Consider the following 24,482-nt stretch of genomic DNA (forward strand, 5'->3'; position numbering starts at 1 on the left):
TACCTTTTAACTTATTATCCAGTCTCTATGAATCATTAAATAAAGACAATAAAAATTTCTGTTTTGATAAAGGTTTCTACTGTAATACTAGGACATGTTAACCTCCTGAACCACTCTACTGCTTTGAAGTAGATTTATACCTACCAGAAAGTGCTTCTTTTAATGGCCACTGTATAGGGAATTCAATCCATCTGTCTCCATTAGGAGAAAGAGGAAGTGTTTTATTTATGGTGAGACTAAAGGTATCCAGGGTTGATGTGTTCTGTATTTTAAAGTGACGAAGAGACAACTGGGATATGTTGTTTTCCAGACTCTGGAGACCAAGCCGCACTTTATAAAGCATTCCCAAATCAGATGGCAAATGTATCTAGGAATCAACAAAGCATTGAGTTAGCATCCAAACAGAGGTATGCAGATAAATGCAAAGGTAGTTTACAGGAAGAGAGGAAGCTGGCTCTAAAGGAGTCAGCGCAGTCCTGTACCCCTTTGCATCAGTCTTGGTGCTAAAAGTCCCATTCACTTCAAAAGCAGCAGAACCAGGTTGACTGTAGGCACTTAAGGACATTTTAGCTTTATCCTCTAGGAGCAGTCATTGTAATTGTTCTATCAAATTCAAATTACACATGCCAATGATTTCTAATGTGAATAAGTAATGTTAATGTCATTTAAAATGACATGCATTATTAACTATGACTATTTGTTGGGGGAAAAAAAGAATATGCTTGATCATCAACTTGAGAAAGCCAGAAATTAAAAATAAAATATGGTATGCAACTGAAAATTTCAGCTCTGATTTTCTTGAATATTTAAACAATAATACAAACAATAAAAACAATATTTACATCACTATATGATTACTTCTCTTTAAAAGAAAACTCAAAGAAAATTTAAATATAGGCAAATCTATGTATTATTTTACATCATATGTTATTTGGTTCTCAGTCTGATGTTCCACTTTGTTTTCCATGGTAACTGGATTTGACTTGCTGTTGCTTCCATAAAAAACCATAACCATCTTGGATATATTTTCTGACAACTTTTCAAATTCTGATTTTGTTTCTTCTTGATGCTTTGTGAAATAAATCCTCCATCTGCCTTCTGAACAAATAAAATACAGAAAACAAAAGGAAAAAATATTAAAGATGTTTCTATTTTCATATATTAACAAAGCTATCTGACATAAAATTTCTAAGACATGCCTTGTTCTACATGGGGAACATAATTTTATAAGAATGTCACCTGGCTATTGAGCAGCTCCCTAAGTTTGTCACCATTTTTTACTATGACAAAGGGAAAACTATTGTCAGTACTACTAAGTATAATGACATATTGTGATGAGAATATTCTCACATTATTATTTCAGAACTGATTAATAAAACAGTAATTGTAATGACAGAAGTTATACCTGAATTCATTTGCTCTCTTCCTAAAGGCCAGGCAGATGTACTCCTCCTCTCCCGAACTTCTAATTAAAAAAAAAAGATAAAATTGTTATTTTTGTAAAACATTATCTATATGATAATAAAGGTCTGTATTCATGTCTAGTGAGGCAATTGACTGAGTATTATATCATTTAGATTAAAGATTTAACTAGGAAATGTACAGTGTGATTTTCCATTTAAGCATCATCTAAATATCATCCTATTAAATAAATTGTCTGTAGGGCTGGCTCTTTACTAGGAAAATGGTAGTAACATGAAGACTCAAGTATTTTTCATTTTAAAGCATTTCTCTTTCATTTGTACAATTTTTGCTCTGGATGAATGAGCACTAATTGGATGTCTTTAATGCCAATTCTAGAGGTTGATGTTCCTCCCAAAGATATGAGTCCCCACTGATTTCATCAGGATTTGGTGTAGATCAAATCTGTCTGTAAACCTGAACTAACTTCTTTTGAGTTCATAACCAAGACTGGATTTGTCAATTATTGTATAAGGAAACTCACAGGGACATTTGTCCAAATCAATTAAGTTTAGTAGAAACGGAACTAAATATTGCCTTTTAGGTTATTTTTTGTTTTGTTTTGTTTTGTTTTTTTCAGAGATGTCCCAACATACAAACTTAACCAAAGCTGAAATTATTTGCTTTTGCACATGAACAATTGCGTCCTTTTTTTTTTTTTTCTTTTTCTGGTTTCAAATGATCAAAAGTTAGAGATCATACAGCAGAGGAAATAGATTGAACTTGAATTTTCAGTCTCAAAAGGCTATTGCTGGTGCCAGCAAATGCCCAGGGAGTTAGAAAGAATAAATCTAGAATATGCTTTACAATCCAAGGACTCATCTGTAATGTCAATTAACTTCTCTGAGAGGCAGGAGAATAAATATATCTCTCTTAGAGGTACATTCTGGGCTTTGGTGCCTACTGATCTGGTTGGAATGTGCACACCAGATTGTGTTGAAAGCCACGCTTAGACTGAAGCCATGACACAGGGAGGGAAGGAGGATGTCCATTCCCTCCCTGTCTTGACAAAGAGTCACAGGCAGTGGGATCAAAACTGCTCCTCTGTGGCCCGATTATTCACATGGTGTCAGTCAAAAGTGTCTCCAGTTTCTGGCAAAAGCTGTCCAAACAGGGTAGCATAAATAATGTAAATTAGTCATCTTGCATACAATGGAGGAATTTTCTCCACTGCTTAAACAGAGTTTTCCCTGCTTTTTACCTTGCTTTCACTCTGCCTAGCAATTGGTATTAGAAGCTTAAAAAATAGTTTGTAGGTGTAGAAGTAAGACTTGGAGAGGTAGGATTTTGTAAAAAAGGAATAGGACAGATTTCTTGGCATTTACACCACTGAAAACCTAGAGTAACAAAGCAGAAATTATCCTCTGGCAAATTGGGGTTATTAAGTGGTACTAAAACTCAAAGTGTTCAGACACACTAATTCCCTGTATAATGACAATGTTCTACTGGAATATTTTAAATCACAACTTGTTTGTAGAAGCAAATCATATAGCTGCATTCTCCAGTTTGAAATGAATTTCTTAGCAGATGATAGTTTGAAGATAGTGTTGACCTGTGGCATCCAGAATTACTGAGGCAGATTTTTTTCCATCATGTCTGTCTTTAAGCCATGTTTGAGCCATAAACAGTGTTTCTGTCCCTGAAGATGCTGACTCTTTCACAATAATCTTCTCCAGAAGCCAGTCAGAGCCTCTCCCTTTTTCAACAACCATCCTGTGCAGAATACCAATATCTACTGCCTCCACTTGAAAAATATCCACCTGAAAAATTCAGAATCAGAAGTCATACGGAAACAGAATCATGTAACTAAATTATTAGGGTATTTTGAAATATGAAAGTGAAAAGAAAATCAGGATTTTTTTATTAACTCAATAAATAACAACAGAACCAGAGATGACAAGTTTAACCATGTTAAATGTCTGCATTAAGAAGTATTTCTTCCCTTTGTGGTTCTGCAATTTACAGTTAAATCCCCTTTTTGCCCACAAAGAACTATAAGTTGCCTATGCTCACTTAATGAGAAATTTTCCTTCCCAAAATTGATGCTTAATTAGCCCAAGGGCTATTTCAGAAATGAAATACAGGGAATGAGAAAGGTAGAAACAAGCATCACAGAAGGAATCTCTAAAGAATTACAAACTTGGTTCCAGATTTGGATTAACTTGTAGGATTAGTTTCAATATAAGTAATTGAATGGAAGGAAAAATATTAAATAAAACTATGTTGAAATAAGTTCTGCTATTCTCTATCAATTAAAAAACCCACAATAATTTTACAATGTTTAGAATATGAAGTAAGATTCCTAAAGAAAATTGTGATACATCAGACATTCAACAATTTCACAATATGTGATTCTGGCTTTTTGTGAGTGTTACACTTATTTCCTGTTTACTCATCAGAAAAACAGACATTAAATTCTCAACACAGAGACTTTCCACATTTTTTGCTTTATAGATTTATGAATTATCATCTTATTTCTACTGGGATTGATAAATGTTGAAAGCTAGTGTTATTTGTTATGGAATTTCCAGCATGATTGAAAGAGGTAAAGATGGTTTTGAAGGGAATAGGTAGTAATAATGATTGAGTCCTGAAAGGTCTTGCAGTCTTCCAAATGCAATTCACACTGAAGTTGCTCTACCAGAGCAACCCCTAAAGGCTTATTCAGAGATGAAACAGAGAATAGCAGTCCTCTTGCTCCACCTCTAGTCTTTCCTGGACAGGTCTTCCAGCTGAAGAACTGATGAAAGATTTGTGTCTCAAAGATGAGCCTAACCAGCTTGCAACTTAATAAGACACAGCATAAGCTCAAATATTGAGCTTAAAATTGCAGATAATATATGACTATCCACTTTAAAAAGAATCACCAGAAACAGAAAAAATTGAAATTTGTTGTTCAACTTTTGTTTCTTGTTTTTCATTAGTATCTGTACATATGAATTTGAAAGTGTGTGTGTTTGTGAACCACACCTTTAACAGTGTCCTAAAAATAACAATCAATCTGTTACTAATTACTCTGTAACTTCAAGACAGAAAGGTCATGTTAGTCAAAAACTGCTACAATGTACCATCTAATCAACAAATGTGCATTATCACTCTTACGCTATCATGTGAAATGGAAAAATGAGACAATGACATTAAAGAAAAAATCTGAAAGAGGTGCTTGAATAGCTGTACTTCCTCACAAGGAGTCAAGGTTATCAGCGGCTTAGTGAATTTAACAGCAGAGCAAATACATTGGAGTGACTGAAATTCTAGATGGAGTGCAGAACTGCAGGAAAAGAGGCTCCTCTTCATGTGTTCCTTAGCTAAATAAAAAAATTAAGGTTTAGTGTCAACACAACCATTTTATTTTATTACCTATTGGACTAATCTGATTATTGAATATCATTAATTTGAACTCTTAATTTACATTTATTTTGATATTAGGTTGATCACTCTTTTATTCCAGTTTTAGTTGGATTGGTAAAGTAATACCATCATGCCTGAATAAAATGAATTTGTTACACTTATTAAATGAAATACATTAAAAATACACACAGTTAGGAGATGACTGACAAACACAGACTGAAGTAAGAAACATACACACCCCATGTGTCTGTCAGTAAAAAAATATTTTAAGTTCACAAAATGCAAAAATTTATCCTAAAATTGCTGCTAGTTCTTGCAAATTATTATGCTTATAGTAATGCATGATTGTTGAGGTTTAACCCCAGGCAGTATCCAAGCCCCCTCACCAGCAAGATCAAGGAGAGAATGCAAATGGTAAAAGCTAGAAAATTCGTGGGTTGAGATAAAGTTTAATAGAGAAAGCAGCAGCCATGCACACAACCAGAGCAAAATGAGGAATTAATTCAGTGCTTCCCATAGGCAGGCAGGTGCTCAGCCATATCCAGGAGAGCAGGGCCCCAGAACTTGCAGTGGTTACTTAGGAAGACAAATGCCATCCTTGACTCCAAATGTCACCCTTCCTCCTTCTTCCCCCACTTTCTATACTGAACATGATGCCACATGGTCTGGAATATCCCTTTGGTCAGTTGGGGTCACCTGTCCTGGCTGTGTCTCCTCCCACCCTCCCATGAACACCCAGCCTTCTCACCAGCGTGGCAGAACAAAAAGCAGGAAAGGCCTTGGCTCTGTGTAAGTCCTGCCCAGTGATAACAAAAACATTTCTCTATTATCAGCTCTGTGTTCAGCAAAAATCCAAAACAGAGCCTCATACCAGCCACTGTGCAGAAAATTAATTCCACCCCAGCTGAAACGAGCACAATTGTTTTATGGGAAACACATGAGAAAGCGCTTGTCAGATACTTGTTGGAATAATTTCTTTTTAAAAGAAAAGAGTTTTCCTGAAAATGACTAATTTGGTGGCATGATCATCCGCATCTCCAAAAAAATCTGTTGTCAGTGATCCATTCTTGGAAAGAAGAGTTAGGAATATAGGAAAAGTACAGACAATATTCTGCTGGCTTCTAGACTTGTGCTGTCCCCAGAAGAGTAGTTGAGTCTGACTTGCACCAAGTTTGATGCTTACCAAATTCTTAGTACTTATTAATTTAGTGACTTAATTAATCAGGGACAGCATGTGCTATGGGTTATCCATGACCTGGAGGATCCTGCCACAAATAAAACTAGTTAAGATGCAAAAGGGTTTCCAATTCATTTTTTCTATGAAAATAAGTATATTTTGATGGAATAAACATTTGTAAAGACTTTGAATGTTTGGTTTGTGCTAGACACAGCACTTTATCACTTGTCAGTGTGCCATTTTAACAAGCTCACTTTAGAGGATGTAAAATCTCAGAAATCCATGGTCAAATTAGCAGACTAATAAATGGGAAGTTAAGGAACTATTATAATATAGACTAGAAATTGTATCATCTGGGGTAAACTCACCTTGCAGACAAGATTACATTTTATCTTTATGTGTACATTTGAAAATCTACACAGTGTAATGAGCTTTATTTTAGTCAAGAGACCAAAAAAGAACAGAGAAAGATCAGCAACTAAAATTGTTAGAACTAAAAACAATTGGCTCGAGATAATTTATTTGCTAAATTTAATTCACTTTTCTCCTCTCAAGCTGTCTGCAAACAGAGAGATTATGACATATATTTCATTCTAATTTTATGAAATTCAATTATTATTAATAATTTAGATAATATTTTTGTAGATTCATCTGAGACTATGGATTAGGCATAAAATTTTCTAAATACTCGAGTTGTTCACAGGTCTTGTATGTCACATGATACTCTATCTTTTATTTGACTTACAAATGGCGACCTTCTAAATTACTGGAGGGTTAATTCTTCTGCAAAAAGAGAAGAGATGGGAAGAAAAAACACAGAAGATAAGCAAACCTATAGAATATGAAATTTATCATTTTCCCCTAGGGAAAAAAATGTTAATTGTTTTTTAGTTACTACTAGCAAATTAGGTTTGAACTGAGAAGTTACCTTAAATATTGATAATAATACATATTGTCCAATTCAGCAGAGCTTATATTTAATTTTCTCAGAATAGCATTAAAGCAATTTATATGTATGTACAGCCCACTAAATTTTCTTAATTAACATGGCCTGGAGAAAGAAAGATATTCCCCAGTCTGAGCAGCTAAGATTGACAATGGTAGAGCCACACATTCTCTGTGAGCCAGAAGAGCTGACCTAGCAAATTGCAGAATTGGTACTTTTGGTACTTCTTTTGGTACTTTCCTGGCTAAGAAACTAAGGACTAAAAAAATCCTTTATAAGAATAACTCTAGCAATCCTTTCAGAATATTTAAAATTTGGGGTTTTTTCTTAACTCCTTTCCAGATTTTCTTCAAATGTTTATTTCTTTTCCAGGGATCCACACTTTGAGCCTTTTCTTTGAATCTATGACCCAGTTTATTATGACTTTATTCAGTACTCTTCTGTGACATTGCTGGCAACATATCACTGTCTGCAGCAGCTGCAATAGCTCTTGTAACAGAAGCATTTGAACAGTCACTGTGCAATATTTACCTTTATAAATGCCAATCATTTTACAGGCTTGGTATTGAGACTTGATGGTTGGTTAATGATGATATTCCCAGAAGAACTGAAAATGGCAAGTCAAGACACACCATATGCTTCATTTCATCAACCTGTATGCACAAGTGATTTCCCATACTGCTAATGTTAGTATCATTTTAATAGGCTTTTATTGGAAAAGGAGTCAGAGTGTCTAGATAAAGGACCTTTTCTATTAAGCTTAGTGAACCTATTGATTTGCTGCCTGATTATTTTGATCTCACTCGCTAATCTGGAGAAACTGAAAACAAAGGAGTTTTAACACAGGAAGGCAAAATAAAGGCCCATGTAACACTGAGCCCAATCAGAAACAGTGTGTAAACAATCCTGTAAAATGAGAAAGAAGAGAAAATACTTATGCCCCTTCAGACTGTGGTCCTGTGGGCTCTTCCAGTTGTGCTGAACAGAATCTCTCCACCCTGTCCCAAATGTTGGTCACATCACTACCTTCTCTTAGATGGAAGTTAGCACCTTTTTAGTTAGGTCATCAAAACCACAAAATCAGCTCCAGCAAAATTTTATCAAGACAGACCAAGTGAAAAAGCCCAAATCACAAATTATATAAACTGCTTAAACTAAATAAACATTTGGACAGAGCAAATGTATGTCACTGTGCCAGCTGACCTCAGAGTTGGAAATATTGGGTGGTAAGCAGCAGTGATGATTAAGCATTGGTAGAAGTACTGCCTTGGCTCAGCTCAGAGGAAGGATGGACAGTGCCTCTGACTGTACCCTTGTAGTGTTCTCTATCCTTCTTTAAAAACAGGGGTTTTCTTGCATCTGAAAAAGCCAACCCCAAATTTCCTTCTAGACTCACATTTCTGCAAGCATGCTTTTGTATTATGCTAAATTCTCAGCTATAAATTCTTTGCATGAAAAAAGTAATGTAGATTATAATGAATGAATCGTTAGAGGTCTCTGATAACCCACGTTTATCATAGTTTATCAGTCTTCAACAGGATTGGTGAAGAATCAGTGAAAGAATTAGGAGTAGTAAAAAGCCCCAAGTATATTTAACCTGCACTGATCTTAATAATCTTAGTATAACTGGAAAGGAATCTTTTTGAAATGAGATTTATATGCACAAAACTGCAACAGGAGTAAGAAAGAATAGAGGCATCTTATAATGATCAGTAGCTATAAACATTCTGCTAACTAGGTAAAGACATTTCAATCAGACTTTAAAATGTATTTAATAAAATGCAAAAGGACTGCTAGATAGATCAGTATCATCAGCCACATCCAAAGTTGTAATCATAAATTATATCAAACAAAAGAGATTTAAAAATCAAACAAAAGGATCAACAAAACACAAACAAACATAAGACAGCCATCACTTTGGACAGATTCAATAGCATCTGACGTAGCCTGATTGTTGGATTGATTTAATAACAGTCCAAGTTTGAGATCTGGTTTAACAGGCAAAGAAAATAGCATGAATGTCATTTTCTTCAACTTCAGAAATGTATATCATTGCATGATATTTTGATTAAGACACTATAATCAAATATAATAATGGGATAATAAAATGTCTAACTTGTATGTCTCCAAGTGAAGTTGTAAAAAAGATAATATTTTCAAGCACATCTCATTGCAGTGAGACCAGTTAATAAGCTTATGCTCTTTAGTATTTCCATGATTTATCTGGAAGAAAATAAGATTTCAGAGATTATGCAAATACAATCTCCAGTTATGACACTTGAAGAAGCAGGGTGCTAAATTGAAGAGTGCTCTGAAAAGATTTGTGAGAGTTCATAAATCACTGGAAAGCCTTCCTTTCAGTGAATCAAACAGAATAATCTATTTAACTTGTCAAAGGCATACGGATTTTCTTATTGTCATAAATACTGTCAAAAGCAGTAGAAATTTGGTGTAAGAGAGCTATCCAAACTAGTAGTCAAAAGTGTGAAAAAACTCAATTCCAAGAAGTTAGACAAATTTAGACAGAAAACAGTGTGAATCTCTAATATTTATAAGAAAAAACAAGTATCCTTAAGCTTTGAAACAACTTTCCAGATAGATTTAAACTTCATCACTGGTAGCCATTCATTTGGAGTTAGATATATTTTCTAAACTATTTAACTTGAACAGAATTTAACTTAGTTCTTGCTGCATTGAGGAAAATGATTAAATATTTTATTTCCTGAAAAATGCACGCTTGTATTAGCCATAACTATTTTAAGATTTTTTTATAAATAAAGCTAATAAATTTAGCTGCATTTTATTTTTAAAATTACCTTGTTTATCAAAACCCTGAAATGAACAGGACATAAAATTCACTTACCCAACTTGGCCTATCTAAAATAAGTCTATATAATAAGACAATTTCTTTCAAAAAGAGCAGCAGGTACTCTCTGAGGTTAACTAATTTCATTTTAAGATAAATGTCCAAATGAAGAGAGAAGGTAACCATTACTCCCTTTCTGCAGCAGATGCTTAAGCAATCATGTTAGAACAAATGTGTACAATACAGTCAAGTAAGGGAGATGCATTTCAGCTTTAGAAATGTCACTTACATGATTTATTTTTAGGATCTATGTAGACAGAATGAAGTACTCTCCTCTTGCAGTTAATTTTAGCGTTAATTTATTTTTCCCAGTTTTTAATTTTTTGCAGCAAAGTTTTACAAGTTTTCTCACTCTGCAAGAATGTGGGATGTTCTGACTCTGTCCCTTATAAATCTCTCACTGATTGTAACCACTGACTGTGAAATACCATCCTGGAGGTATCAGTGAGAACTGCACATAACTCAGGTATTTGCCACTGTCTCCTAGGATGTTATAAAGCTTTAGTAATGTTCCTTCTTTCTGCATTTCACCTCACTAACAACCTTCATCAGCCTTTCCTTCACTGTGATGGTATTCTGTACTTTCCTAGTTCCCATCTGATTAATCCTTCCACTCAATGGATTTAAACATGGTGTAACCAAAAGTAGCAGTCAAGTGGCCAAGGTGAGCCACTCCGGTGCTGGCACAATCAGCAGCTGAACACTGCAGTGTGGCACAAGGGGGATATTCCCAAAGGAACCTCAGGGGTAGCAGAGAGCCCCCTGAACCCGCAGCTCAGGCCACAGCAGGTGACACAGGACCAGAACCAGTGGTGGCCAAGCTCCCCCCATGTACAGAAGAAGCCCTGAGGGAGTGCAAGCAACCACGAGTGCCACAAAGAGAGCTGGCAAAGCCTGAGGAAAAGGTTGAAGTACTTACTGCCATCTTTGCCTCAGTCTCTAATAGCAAGATCAGTTGATCTTCCAGCCCCCTGAGATGTGAAACAGAGGCAGGGAGCAGAATGAAGCCCCTACAATCCAAGGGGAAAGGACCAGCAACCTGCTACAGCACAGAGACACACATATGTGGCTGGATGGGATTCACCTAAGGGTACCTAGGGAGCTGGCAGAAGTGCTCACCAAACCTCTATCCATCACTTACAAGCAGTACCAGCTAGCTGGACAGGTCCCAGTTGACAGGAAATTAGCAAATGTAACGTCTCTCTACAAGAAGGGTTGGAAGGAGGATCCAGGGAACTGCAGGCCTGACCTATGTGCCAGGGAAAGTCATGGTGCAGATCACCTCGAGTACCATCATACAACACACACAGGGGGATCGGGCTCAGCCATCATGGCTTTATGAAAGGCAGGTCCTTCTTGACCAACCTGACCTTCCATGACAGAGCAACCTCCTTAGTGAATGAAAGAAAGGCTGTGAAATTTGTTAAGCTGGACTTTAAGAAAGCCTTTGATACAATCTCCCAAGTATTGTCCCAGAGAAAATGGCTGCTCATGGCTTCAATGTGTGCATTCTTCTCTGGGTAAAGTCTGACTGGATGGCCAGGCCCAGAGAGAATGGAGTGAACGAGTTAATGGTGAATGGAATTAAATCCTGCTGGTGGCTGGTCACTACTGGCGTTCCTCAGGGCTCAGCAGCCAGGCCAGTCCTGTTTAATATCTTTACTGATGGTTTGGATGTGGGGATCAAGGGCACCCTCAGTCAGTTTGCAGATACCACCAAGCTGGGTGAGAATATTGATCTGCTAGAGGGCAGAAAGGCTCTGCAAAGGAGTCTGGACAGGCTGAATCAAAGGGCCAAGGCCAACTGCATGAGGTACAGCCAGGCCAAGTACCATGTCTTGCACTTGGGTCTCAAAACCCCATGCAATGCTACAGGACTGGGCAGGAGTGGCTGGAAAACTGCCTGGTGCAAAAGGACCTGAAGGCTCTGGTTGACATCTACTGAACATGAGCCAGAATGTGCCCAGGCGGCCAAGGCAGCCAAAGGCATCCTGGCATGCATCAGAAATAGGGTGGCCAGCAGGATCAGGGCAGTGGTTGTCCCCCTGTACTCAGCACTGATGAGGCCACACCTTGAATTCTGTGCTCAGATTTGGGCCCCTCTCTACAAGAAAGGTATTGAGGTGCTGGAGCAAGTTCCCCCAAAGAATGGGAACGAAGCTGGTGGTGGGTCTGGACCAGAAATCCTGTAAGGAGCAGCTGATAGAACTGGGGCTTCTGGAGAAAAGAAGGCTCAGAGAGATGTGATTGCTATCTATAACTGACTGAAAGGAAGGAGGCTGGGGGGAAGGTTGGCTGCAACCAGGTTGGGGCTGGTCTCTTCTCCCAGGTAACAAGCCACAGCATAAGAGGAAATTACTCTGAGTTGCACCTGGAGAGGTATAGATTGGATATTTGGAAAAAAATTCTTCAATGAAATTATTGTCAAATTGGAACAGGCTGCCCAGGGAAACATGTAGTCAGGGACATTGTTCAGTGGTGGACTCACCAGTGCTGTGTCAATGGCTGGACTTGATCTTAAAGGTCTTTTCCAGCCTCAACAATTCTATGATTCTAAGATGACCAGATTGATGTAGTGTTCATTTCAGTATAACAGTAACTTGGCCAACAGCTTGGCGCTGTGATTAATACATTTGGATCAATGACATTTGGCACCTATTTAATCATTATGTCAGGCACACTTTCCATAAGAGAAGGTTTATCTGCAGTCACAAAATAGCAGCACTGTCAGTGTGGTGGGATGTGGACATCACTGGCTTCCTACTTGTGACCTCAGGACACTGCCCCACATTCTGATTCTTCATAGTGTGTTCTGGCACACATGGACTTTTTGCCGAAGTATTTTTTTAATTGTCAGTGCTAAATCTGTGAGTACTGAAACTGAGCACCAACAGTCACCTCTCACTGAAAATTTTTGTATGTGCTGCAGTTACCATGGCACCAACCTGAGCAGTTGATGTCTAAATATAGGGCAGGATAAAGAATATATCTTTTCAAATACTAATAGAATGAAGCAAAAATTGTCAGAGAATTTAGTGCTTCTATAAAGTGGAGTACTTAAAATACTGGCCAATTTCATAGGGCCTAGATTAAAGTACTTAAATATCAGTCATAACATATTCAGTGTACTTTACTGTTTTTGATGGAATTGATCTGAAAAAACCCACATTCTCAAAGAGGAAGTTTTTGAATAACTCACAGCCATATGGACAGAGCATACAGCAAGTCTATCAAAGGCCATATAAAGAAGCATCAAGAATTATATTTGCTAAAGAAATATTGTGTGTCAGAAGCAACATGGAGGTACTGTAAGGATTTTACACAAGTGGGCCCTGGTTTTCACAGAATTTCTGCACCGAGTATACTTGGTTCAAGAAAATGCTCATAAGCAGGTAACATCTATCAGGCTTAAACTGACAAACAAAGAATGAATAAATACTATTAGGATTTCCTGAAAGCATGAAGATGTGTGCTGAGATTGCGTTGCCTGTCCTCACAGCTTTTAGGAGAATGTCAAACAAGGCATCAGTGTAATAACAATTTGAAAGACTATGGTTGTTGCAGGACAAGTCCTCATGCTCATTTGTATGAGAGATCACCAGAAGCTCAGCTCTCACTGGTGACAGCACTGCCTTCTCAGGGGTGAGCTACAGGGCCTTACTGGTGAATTAATCATATCATGCACATTACTTTACCTACAAGTTCTCTGTTGGTCTCACAGGTGCAAGGACTTTGGAAAGGCACAAAGAAACCTTTCAGATATAAGATTCTAATTCACTCTTTTACTAACATGTAACTTAGCTCATGAAAATAAAAATGTGTTAGATGAGAGAAGAATATCTTCAATCCACTGCAAACTTTGCTGAATATTTAAATATTTCTATGTAATTCTGCATGGCTAAACTGTTGCTTGTAACAGCCCTGACATTCTGTGAGACTAACACCATATTTTGATGTGTTTTCGAACAGAAACAGTGTTCCAGTTCACTAGCTGTTACAGTATAGTCAGGGGAAAAATTATTGCAAGGAAAAGCACATTTTAAAATGTCAGAACAACTGTTAAGATTCCAAATGCAAATTCTGCCTGTTATACTCAAAATCCCCTAAACCACCAAGTGCAGAATCTCTGTCTGCAGGGGTTCTTGGCATAATATGTGATTGGGCTGGTATAGAAAGAGACATTCTACACTTGAAAGTCCTTTTGGAGATTACTTTTAAAGGGAAGAAAACATTGGGAAATTTCCAAAACATATAATGAAAAAATAATGCTGCATAGGCAGGAGCCTTTCTTGCAGAATAATTTTATACTTTTCAATTAACCAAATACCTTTATTTTCACTGAACTTTGAGTGAATCAAGACTTTTATGTGTTTCTCTATTACTTATCTACAAGCATTTCTTTTTAGAGCTTTAAAATCCTCCTGTGCTGATTTCTACATTTAGAAATATAATGATACTGTGTTATATTCACACAGTGCTCCTATAAAATGTCAAATAAATAATGAAGACATGGCTACATGCCAGATCTGAATCTTACTCTGTAGGAGAGACAAATTCTGAGCTAAACTGAAGTAGATGCTAATACTATAAAAGTACCCTTTGGGTTATAAATCTTTGTGGTTCACTTCTGCTTACTTAGTCAACATTTCTAGATGTGCATCCCTGGTCCCTCTTCATTAAAAACTACCAGTCTAAAAATCAGATTATTAATCTGTGGGACTATGATTTAAGGAGGAATCTAGTAAAACTTATATTTAACTAACTTTACGTCATGAGGACAAAAGGACTGCGGCTATAAAATTCAGCTAAATCAGCTTATCAATAAACCATAACATGAACTTCAGCATTTGTCTTCAGGGAAGACAAATATGGCTTTACCAAAACTGAGTAGCCTTATCCACAATATTTAATCCCTTAAAAATAAAGATTTAAACTCTCCAATTTTTCTTATGAGTAAGTATTTCAAGTGGCTGAAATATAATACTCACTTTCAATTCCCACTGAATTGATGAGGTTAGGGGTAGTTAGGAGCTGAGCTCCTTCTAATCACACATACCATACCATGTCTCTGCTTTGGCTATCAGTCTAGGCTGATTTGGAAGCTTACATCCTTGGAGAAGCTCTCATTTTCTTGGCAGCCAACACCAACAGAAAAAAATAACTTACTAGTTACAAGACACTGGTGGATTTTTCTCTAAACTTCAACTATTCCAACATAAATTTTCTGTAACAGATATTTGTTTTAGAGTCTTTTAAAAATTGTTTCAATTCTCAAATTTGTTTTCAAAAAAGAGCCAGAGTAAATACAAGCAATTTTTTTATTCCATGTTCAAAATACCTTGTGATCTTTTCAGCTGAAAATTTTACTCCCTCTGTCTAGACCTCTACAACGGGCACAAGATTTTATGTCAAAGACATGCATTTTTTTGTAAATCTACCCATGTTTCTGCAGCACATTCAGCACCTAAACTCCCTCCAATTTCTGCTTATACTGACAATGCATCAAGGAAATGCATGTCTGGCAGCAGTATTGAACCTTGACTGATCTATGTCTATGAGCTACAAGAGTCACTCCTGGACAGTGAATGAAAGACCCTCCTGGTACACCAAAGAAAACTATGGAGGGTAGTGGTGACAGCCTGGAGAGAGACCAGGAGTCAGACTGAGGGGCAGACAGTAGAAATCGGGAAAAGGTGGCATAGTTGAAGAGTGGCATGGGCAGAAAAGAGGTATTAAAATTTGAATGTAAATTTGTATATAAAAGCATTGATATAGTCACTTTATTAGCTGTCATTGTTCCTAGCATTAGCTGCATAAGGATTGGTATTTCCCCCATAAGACTGAGATATTGATAGACACGTGCTTAATCACAGAGTGTTGTGAACTGGACTTTGTAGATTTCCTTATTCCTACCAAATCCACAGTGACTAGACAGGTTCTAAAAGTGAAAAATACCTTGCAGAACTTATAAGTATACCTTTCCTTTAGTGAAAGTTTCATCTCCTTTTCTAATTAACTTTCTTCTGCCAGTATCTCCCAAGGAGCCTTGCAGCATGACATACACATCTGCATCTGTTCCTGACCCAGGGATAGCTCCCGTGGTGATGTAGAGAACATAGATTTTCACTGTGGGGAAAAAGAGAGCAAAGGTTTACCAAACCTAAACCAGTTGAAACATATGTTATTTAATACATTATTTCTATTACATTTTCAATTTTCATCCTGTCTGGAGTGATTAGAGGACCAAAATATAGTGTAATGCTTGGAAAAACACATAGATGCATTGTAATTAGAATTTAGGAGCAACTATTATAATGAATAATAAGCTAAATAATTTGAGTGGGCCTGAAACCCAGGCAGAAGAAAAAAAAATTAAAAATAAACACATAACAAGTTGATATAAAAACATGTAAATAATACTCTTATCACCTCTTGCATGCATTTAAATACATGACACTCCAATGAAAAAATTTCTAGGCTATGGATGATACTAAATCACTCAACAAGTAAATCTATGCTTAGAGCCTCATGGAGTTCAAAGAAAGCTTTTTTCCTCTGTCAGGAGGAAAGCAACTCTTGTATTTCTTCTGGATCATGGTCCAGTCAGTGTCTGTTCACTCTGCACTGTACCAGTTGGAGTTACTGGCCTCAGGAGAGGCAATTACATGTGAGAGAACACACAGTGTGAACACACAACCCTTCAGCTGAATACTCCTTGAAAAGCTGCTTATGTAAAATTCCTCTTTGTACTCCCAGAGAAATGCATAACACAATGGTGATATGGCCCCTAAAATAAGAAAGAGATCACATCCCCAAAACATTCAATTGAAAAGCAGAAAAAAATGTGGGGAGAAGTAAAGAAAAAGTACCTTTTCTCATGTTAAATGCTCCTCAGAAAAAGGAGCAGCATTTTAAAAGATTTAAATATCTGTGTTCTTCCATAAATAAATAAATCTAAGAAGTATTTAAAAGCAAAGAATTTTACCAGTGAGTTTCCCATCGATATTTTCTCAAATTCATATTCAAGAAGCTTCTGCCTAAGTGCTTTGTAACTTTGAAAAGCAGCTTTGAAAGCACAGCAAAAGAGGCAAGAATGTACAGATTACTTCTGTGCTTGATCTAAACCCTTAACTCCTGGAGTGGCCTAAGATATTATCATGGTAGACTATTCATTTAGGATAAGAGTTCTTCCATTCTTCTCTAACTTTGGTTATAGAACCTCATAAAAAACACAGAACTAAACATATTCAGTCTTGAGGGGACCAAGGCACAACTCTGATGGAGTTGGATGACATGCAACTGCTGGGTCACAGAAAGAATGTCTGCAATTCTACACAAACAGTAAGAGAGCTGTTTGGGCTGGCAGGGGCATGGATCTCCTTCTTGCTTGAAATTACAGTACAAGAGTTATCTCCTCTGTATTTCCCTTGCTCAGTCTGTGAAGGAACCCAATTATATCACTGAGTAAAAGCTAAACTCTGAGAACTGTTCAAAACCCTTTTAATAGTTTCAGTGCCATATGCTTGCTCTTTTATGTGTCACAAACTGATACCAATCAGACTTGAGTGCACAATGCTCAGTTTTAGGATCTAAGATACTGGCTTTAAACATTGGACTGGACTGGACCTAGCCATGCATCATCAGGAAGAAATTAACAGAAAATATCTGCAAAATCCTTTGCAGGTACTGCTCTGAAAATTGGACATCATCACTGACCAAATCTCTCCACGTGTTTCCAATTTATGACAAACCTGCTGGAAAAAGAGACCCAGCTGTAAGAACTGGAAGTTCAGTCACTCTTCCTCCTTCTTCATCAGCAAAGTTATGACAAAAAGGGAATTCTAGAACATTTTTAGTTTCTCTGTGTTGAAGTTTTACCTTAGCAAAGAAATAAAAAGAAATAATTTCAGCATCTGTTGTGCCCTAATGCAAACTATAGCTAAATACAAACTATTAAATAGCTATGACACATAATTTCAAAATTTTAAACTAAGATGAAATAATTTTTCTAAAATGTTTTTTAAAACAGCCTTTTAAATGAGAAGGAATAAATATCTTTCCCAATTAAAGGTAATTAAAATGTTGTCAACATTTTTGCTGCAGAGACTGCAGTGAAGGAAAAAAACCTGAAATTGTTCAAAAAGTTTCCTTTATGTAACCTATTCATCCAGCATATGGAAGAAAAAGAAGTGTTGATATGGGCACATTTCAGCTTGTAAGAAATGTCAATATGCCACAATATTTTTCAGTGCAGAATGTTTTCTTATTCTAAGTAACAGGAGAAAGAAAAAGGAATGTTTCTGGGAAAAACTGAAATATAGAAATTAAGAACACTTTCTGACATATATATATATCAGCACATATGTATCACTTGAATATATAGAGTTTGATACTAATTTCAATCTCTATGAAATTGTGTATAAACTAAGAAAATGGTGATCCTACTAAGAAGCTTCTTCTTTCTTTAAGAAAACATGTTTTAATAATGAGATATCTTAACACTATGGTACTACCAGCTACACTGAGATAAATTCCTATTTTCTAAACCATTTAAGCCTAGAACAGACAACATATTTAAAAATACTTTGTAGGAAGTAACCCTGGTTTAAAAATTGCCCATATAATTCACCCATTTCAATTTTTCATGAACTAACTTACTAAAATGTCCAAACCTTTAAGCTAGTAAGCAAAACCAACTTTGGTTACGAATTGTCACTGGGAGATGGGAGCATTATTTTGTCTTCGAAAGACTCAGTATTTTTCATTATGACAGACACACTGAAAGGAGTTTTTTAAATGCACTGTGAAGTATAATGCTAGAACAATTTTCCTTTCATAATAATATCTACATTCCTGAACAGTTTATTGAAACTCAGATTTTATTTACTGTGTTTTATTTCTTCAAGAAATTAAAGAAGCAAGAATGAAGATATTAGCTATTACATGCTGCAGAAATAAGGCATACCTTAATTAATTTTTTTCTAAGCATTATTTTCTAATTTCCTCAAAAAATAAGGATTATTATTTTGAGTTATGGCTATAACAATGAAGTCTGAATCTAAATGTGGAATTCAACCAACTACACCTGCATTTACTTTTGATAGAATGCAGAAATCACAGACTTTCTGGAGATGTAATCTTGTAAAATCAAAACAAAATAGCATAGAAATGACCATGGTGATTCTAACCAGCAGTGTAAATACACTGCTAAGCTGTCTTTAATAACAGATATTATCTACAACCACTTATACCAACCTAGTTATTTTATACAAGGATTCAGACAGTCCTGCTATAAAAATTATGGAATAAAAGGAAATGTCTCCCTTAAACCCAAATAATTGACATGTATCCCAAAGCAGGGAAATTTATAATTTCTTTCTCTACCTCTTCCTACTTAAGGGTGCATCTTTTCCTTTATTTATGTAAATGATGCTGACTTCTCTTAAACTGAGCTTTGAGTGATTGTTCTGAGCTAATGAAGTAAAGCAGACTAATACATGTCACTGTTTTCAGCTGCCAGTTTCTGTTCTGAAATTTTTCCTGTGATTTACTGTCTTCTACAATACTCCAGAAGCAGTCTTAATTTTGATAGATTTGTTGCATGACTTTTTCATCTGGCTATGAAGATGAAATTAACAACCTGCCTACCATTTAAATGTCAGGGAGTTCAACTCAGTAATACCATGTATTGGGAAGAAAAATTATTTTTTCTCCAGTTTTTAATAAGAATAAAATAGAAACATTAATGGACAAAAGCATGTCTGCAATTTTAAAGAAGATTAATCTTTCCTTTATAATTGTTTTTATTTTTCCAGCATAAGAAGATAAAGACATCTCTTCGTATAGTGAAATGCCACAGCAGTTTCAGTGTGATGTCAGGTTTTAGCTGGATATCAGAAGAAAGATTGTCACTTTTGCTATTCACTTCTTTTTTTCACATGCCAACATAAAAGGCAGATAGTTTCATCAAAATGCATTTCTAGTGTCTGCCTTAATTATTCACCATGGATCACTGACTCTACAACATGTAACAGCCAATTTGAAGTTATGTAAATACTGCAATGTATGCCAGTGAGTACAGTTCTGAAAAGACATCACTTGATATGCTAGAGATGATGGCACATCTGTATATATGGCTCTCCAGAAATCCATCCAATTTCATAAGATTTTTGTTATCCATAGCTATCCTAGTGTTTTGAACAGTCTCTGAAGTTAGCACTCTACAACTGTTGCAGCTTCTGTAAATTAAAAATTTAGCAATCTCAGACAGGAATGAAAACTGGAAGAAATAACAATAGAATATAGAAAGAAAAAAAAATATATATATATAATTGAGACAAAACAAATAATTACTTTAGGTTTTAATTTTTACCTCACGGCAATGCCAAGTCTCTCCTTCTCCAGCTTCTTCAATTTCAAGGCGAACTTTGAATATAGTATTAAATTTCTTACTTAGTTCAATAGAAGTCTCATAAATCTGCTCTTTTTTAAGGGATCCTTTGGGGAGTATGACTGAAGTACAAGTTCCTTTTTCACCACATACTGTTAGACACATTATAGGGTTCACGGAACTTGAAGAAATATCACTAGTTGTGACATGGATATCCCAAGTCCCTGTTGAAATAAAACAGCAGACAAAAAAATTAATGGGTTTGCTGAATATCCAAAATAATACAGCAATTTGTAGCAGGCTGAGGAGTGAGGGACTAGCAACCCATTCCTACCTTTGTACTGAGCTCAAGTACTGGCACATAACACGTTCACTCACTGTTATCGATTTAGTGAAAAGCAAATTTGGACATCAGTGCTTTCATAGAGGTAGCTGATACTTTAGAGATGTGCCAGTCCAAGAACAAAGTGCAGATGAGACTGCCCAGTTCAACATCAGAGACTTGTGAAGAGCCATGACAATCTGTTAATTTCTTCCCCTGACCCTTATAAATATCCCCTGATGATTTCAAATATTTTTTTGCACTAGTCACCATTCAAAACCAGCATATTTTTTACAAGATAATATTGGTTATCAGGTTTGCCTTTGGTCAGAGAATATTTTCATTTTAACTTTTTGGGGATTTACTTAAATGAACATGTTAAAATATGCTGCATACATACTATAGGAATATGGTGGTGAGATCAACTGGTTCAGCTCTTGAAAAGGAATATTATTATCACACCTCACCATAATTATCATGACAGCAAAATACAAAACTTTATCCATTTCTTCTATGAAAAAGTAATGTTTGCTGAGAGATTAAAAATAGTCCTATATAGCATCACACAGATTTGTCTACTTTAGGGACTCAGGAAACACTCCAGGAGAATTTTTCCTAGGTCTTTTTGAAGCATTTAGTCACTTAAGCACTGGAGATGAATTGACAGATCCCTGAAGTCTCAGAATGTCAGGTAGACTCCTAAGTAACTTCTGCAACTTTGTATGGAACAGATATTTGGTTAAAACTTCAATCAACAGGACAGTTTTGAAGATCAAGAACTCCATCAAAAAAAGTCACTGATTTAACTAGCTTTAATATTTTAATTCATGCTAATAGAATGTATGAAAAATTCAGGGTTACCAAAGTCATGGTTCCAATTTTAAAAAAATTGTGAAAATCAGAATTTTTGTTCACCTGGGCTGCTGCAGAATTGAACAGAATTTTTTTAATAACATGACTTAGTTCAGTATTGATCTGATAATATCAATTAGTTATTTTGTAAAACAGGTTGTTTTACTCTGAGTAATGGAATCAAAGACTCCTGGAGTTTATGTTCATAAACTCCAGCTTCCTACCTCAGCTTCAGAATGTTCAGTCACCTCAGCTTCCTAACTGCAACAGGAAAGTATTTGTCTCCTACTATAACTAATGTGAATAAAGGTTTATTGCTTTAGGTCAGGTGAGGATCTGTACCATAAATCCAGCACTTGTTGACATAAAAATTTAGTACTCACCATCTGTAAAATCATCTAAAATAACTTCAATGTTATGACTTCATGAATAATCCTAAATCTATTTTCATGCCTATGAACATTAAATGTAAATTAAACCAATGATAGTTGTGAAAAAATGGAAGTCAAATGAAAATTTATCACATCTCATGTGAGATAATCTAGGATATTTTACCCCTTTAGTACTGAAATACTTGGCCTTAAACTATCAATATATAGCTGCCCAGGAATGGAAGGACTATGTCTGCTGGATAGTACAGCACCATATGCTGCTATAACATATGAATTAAATTGTATAATTTCTGATAAATTTGTTAAAATTCAATTTAAAAACAGCTTCCTTCCTTCTCCTTAGTTAAGTATAAAACAGTGTATTGGGTTTGCGTGGCCACATTTTGGTAGCAGGGGGGCTTCAGTGATGGCTTCTGTGAGAAGCCATTAGAAGACCTTCCCTGTGCAGCAGAGCCAATGCCTGCTTGCTCCAAGACAGACCCACCCCTGGCCAAGGCTGAGCCATCAGTGATGGTGAGAGCACCTCTGGGATAAGGAATTTAAGAAAGTGAGGCAGAAGAACTTGCATAATTGTAGCTGGAGAAGAGTGAAAAAATGCAAGAGAGACAATTCTGCAGTTCTTCAGGTCAGTGCAGATGGAGGGTGAGCAGAGATTCCCCTGCAGCCCATGGTGAAGACCATAATGAGGCAGCTGTGTCCCTATGGCCCATGGAGGTCCACAGTGGAGGATTCACCCACAGCCCATGGGGGATCCCATGATGTCCAAAGAGGATGTTACCTCATGGGAGCCTGCACTGGAGCAGACTCCCAGCAGGACCTTATGGCCTCATGGAGAGAGCCTGTGCTGGAGCAGGTTTACTCCTGAAGGACTACATCCTATGGAAGGAGCCCATGCTGGAGCAGGTCTGGAAGAACTGCAGCACATTGGAAGGCCTCACTTTGGAGAAGTTTGAGGAGGACTATCTCTTGTCACTCCATGCTGGAGTGGAAGAGGAAGGAGTAATAGAGACAATGTGATAAATTTACTGCAAGCTTAATTTCCTGTCCTGCTACACAACTGGATGGGAGGAGGTAGAGAAAATTGGGAGTAAACTTTAGCCCAGGAAGAAAGATGAAAGGTATTTTTAGATTTGGGTTTAGTTCTCATTATCCTACTCTAATTAAGCTAATTTCCCCTAGTCAAGTTTGTTTGGTCCACAGCAGTAACGGCTGAATGATCTGTCCATGTCTTTATCTTTACTCATGAGCCTTTTGTTGTGTTTTTTTTCTCTCCTATCCAGCTGAGGAGGGGAAGGATAAACAACCTTGATGGGCACCTGGATCCATCCAGGGTCAACCCAACACAGAGTGCAATGCTAAAAATCTAATATTTCTTTGTTTCTTTCTCAGAAATCTTTTCATTCCCTTGGGAGGGCATTAGCGGACTGCTGAAAACCATTTATTTTTATGACAACTTTGTTAGCTTAAATAACTCTCCTCTCTCCTTGATGTGTAAACCACCATTAATTTGATAGATCACTACTTCGTCCATTTTAAACATTACATTAGCTATTCTGAATCTGTCACTTTTTTCCAATACTCTTTCACAATAAAGAGTTGCCATTTTTTCAGTCATCATATCTTCTTTACAACTATTCCAATTTGATCTAGTCCTTCTGGACAGGTGGCCACAATAACATACAGCATTGCTGGTGAAATATCACAGTTTCTCTGTAAAGCCAGTAATCCAATTAGATTTTCCCTGGTAATGCCTACATACACTGTGGGGTCACAGTAACCCCAGAGCCATGTCACATTACTGCCTCAAAGTTATCCTGTGATCTTATAACAAACCCAGATATTTTTCACGGTCCTCTTGCTGATGAATTTGTGTAGCAGAAATCATTACAAAACATGGCAATACAGATCAAAACTGGTTTTTGGACCCTTAGTTACTATTTGGTTCCTAATTCTTAAAAAACCCCAAAACAATTGAAATTAGGACCATGTATCAGAATTGAGAGCTCAAATAGCTAGTTGAGTTTACACCTAATTGTATACAAGCTGCTTGCCACAGAATTCTGTTCAATTCCTGTCCTTCAGTTCCCAACCTTTGCATGTCCTGATAGCACTCCCAGCTTTGTAGCAACAAAAGATCTCATTAACATATTCCTTGTCTCTTCTCCAGCTCTTTACAATTCTTCTTTTTACTACTACTTTTCACTTTCTTGTGATTACCTAATAATTTGCCATAAAAAAAATAAAATTCAATACAGGAATTTGGACAGATTCAATGTCATTACATTTGTCTTACTGCAAAACATTTCTGTCGTATCTTCTTGTTTTACAGTCTAGCTTTAGTAAAGCCATGGTGCATTCCTTCTCATTTCCTATTTGCCTCTATTGTCTCAACTATTAATTTCTTCAAAAGTGTGTTATAATGATTTTCATTTTAACAATTACTAGGTAAATTGTCACCTACGTTATGCTTTCTATTCTTTAGGTGGAGGCATTATGTTTGCTGATGTTAAGTCTTCATAAAATTGTTTTAAATCCTTGTTATTAGATATGCCACTGGACTAACAACTACCTTGATTGTCACTGCTTGAGTAAATGGAACTAAAAGTTCAATTTATGTTTCAAATATTCTGATTTCCAGTAAGCTCATCCCATTAGTAACTGTGCTTTTTGCTTCCCTGGCCAGCATTATGATTCCTTAATGAGAAGAGAGACAAGGTATTCCATT

General features: G+C 36.4%; 1 protein-coding gene across 1 annotated transcript in view; it reads right to left on the bottom strand.

Moving 5' to 3' along the window:
* Window positions 1-24,482, bottom strand: part of RP1 (RP1 axonemal microtubule associated) — a 161,373-nt gene that overhangs the window by 13,257 nt on the left and 123,634 nt on the right. The window contains exons 44-50 of the mRNA XM_077784119.1: window positions 20,174-20,415; window positions 17,553-17,679; window positions 15,779-15,927; window positions 3,014-3,221; window positions 1,406-1,465; window positions 920-1,098; window positions 145-367 (exon numbers count right to left, since the gene is read on the bottom strand). Of these exons, the coding sequence (XP_077640245.1) occupies window positions 145-367; window positions 920-1,098; window positions 1,406-1,465; window positions 3,014-3,221; window positions 15,779-15,927; window positions 17,553-17,679; window positions 20,174-20,415 (1,188 nt within the window). The remainder of the gene's footprint in view (window positions 1-144; window positions 368-919; window positions 1,099-1,405; window positions 1,466-3,013; window positions 3,222-15,778; window positions 15,928-17,552; window positions 17,680-20,173; window positions 20,416-24,482) is intronic.

This window comes from Lonchura striata, chromosome 1, assembly GCF_046129695.1.
Source record: "Lonchura striata isolate bLonStr1 chromosome 1, bLonStr1.mat, whole genome shotgun sequence".
NCBI classification, from domain to species: domain Eukaryota; kingdom Metazoa; phylum Chordata; class Aves; order Passeriformes; family Estrildidae; genus Lonchura; species Lonchura striata.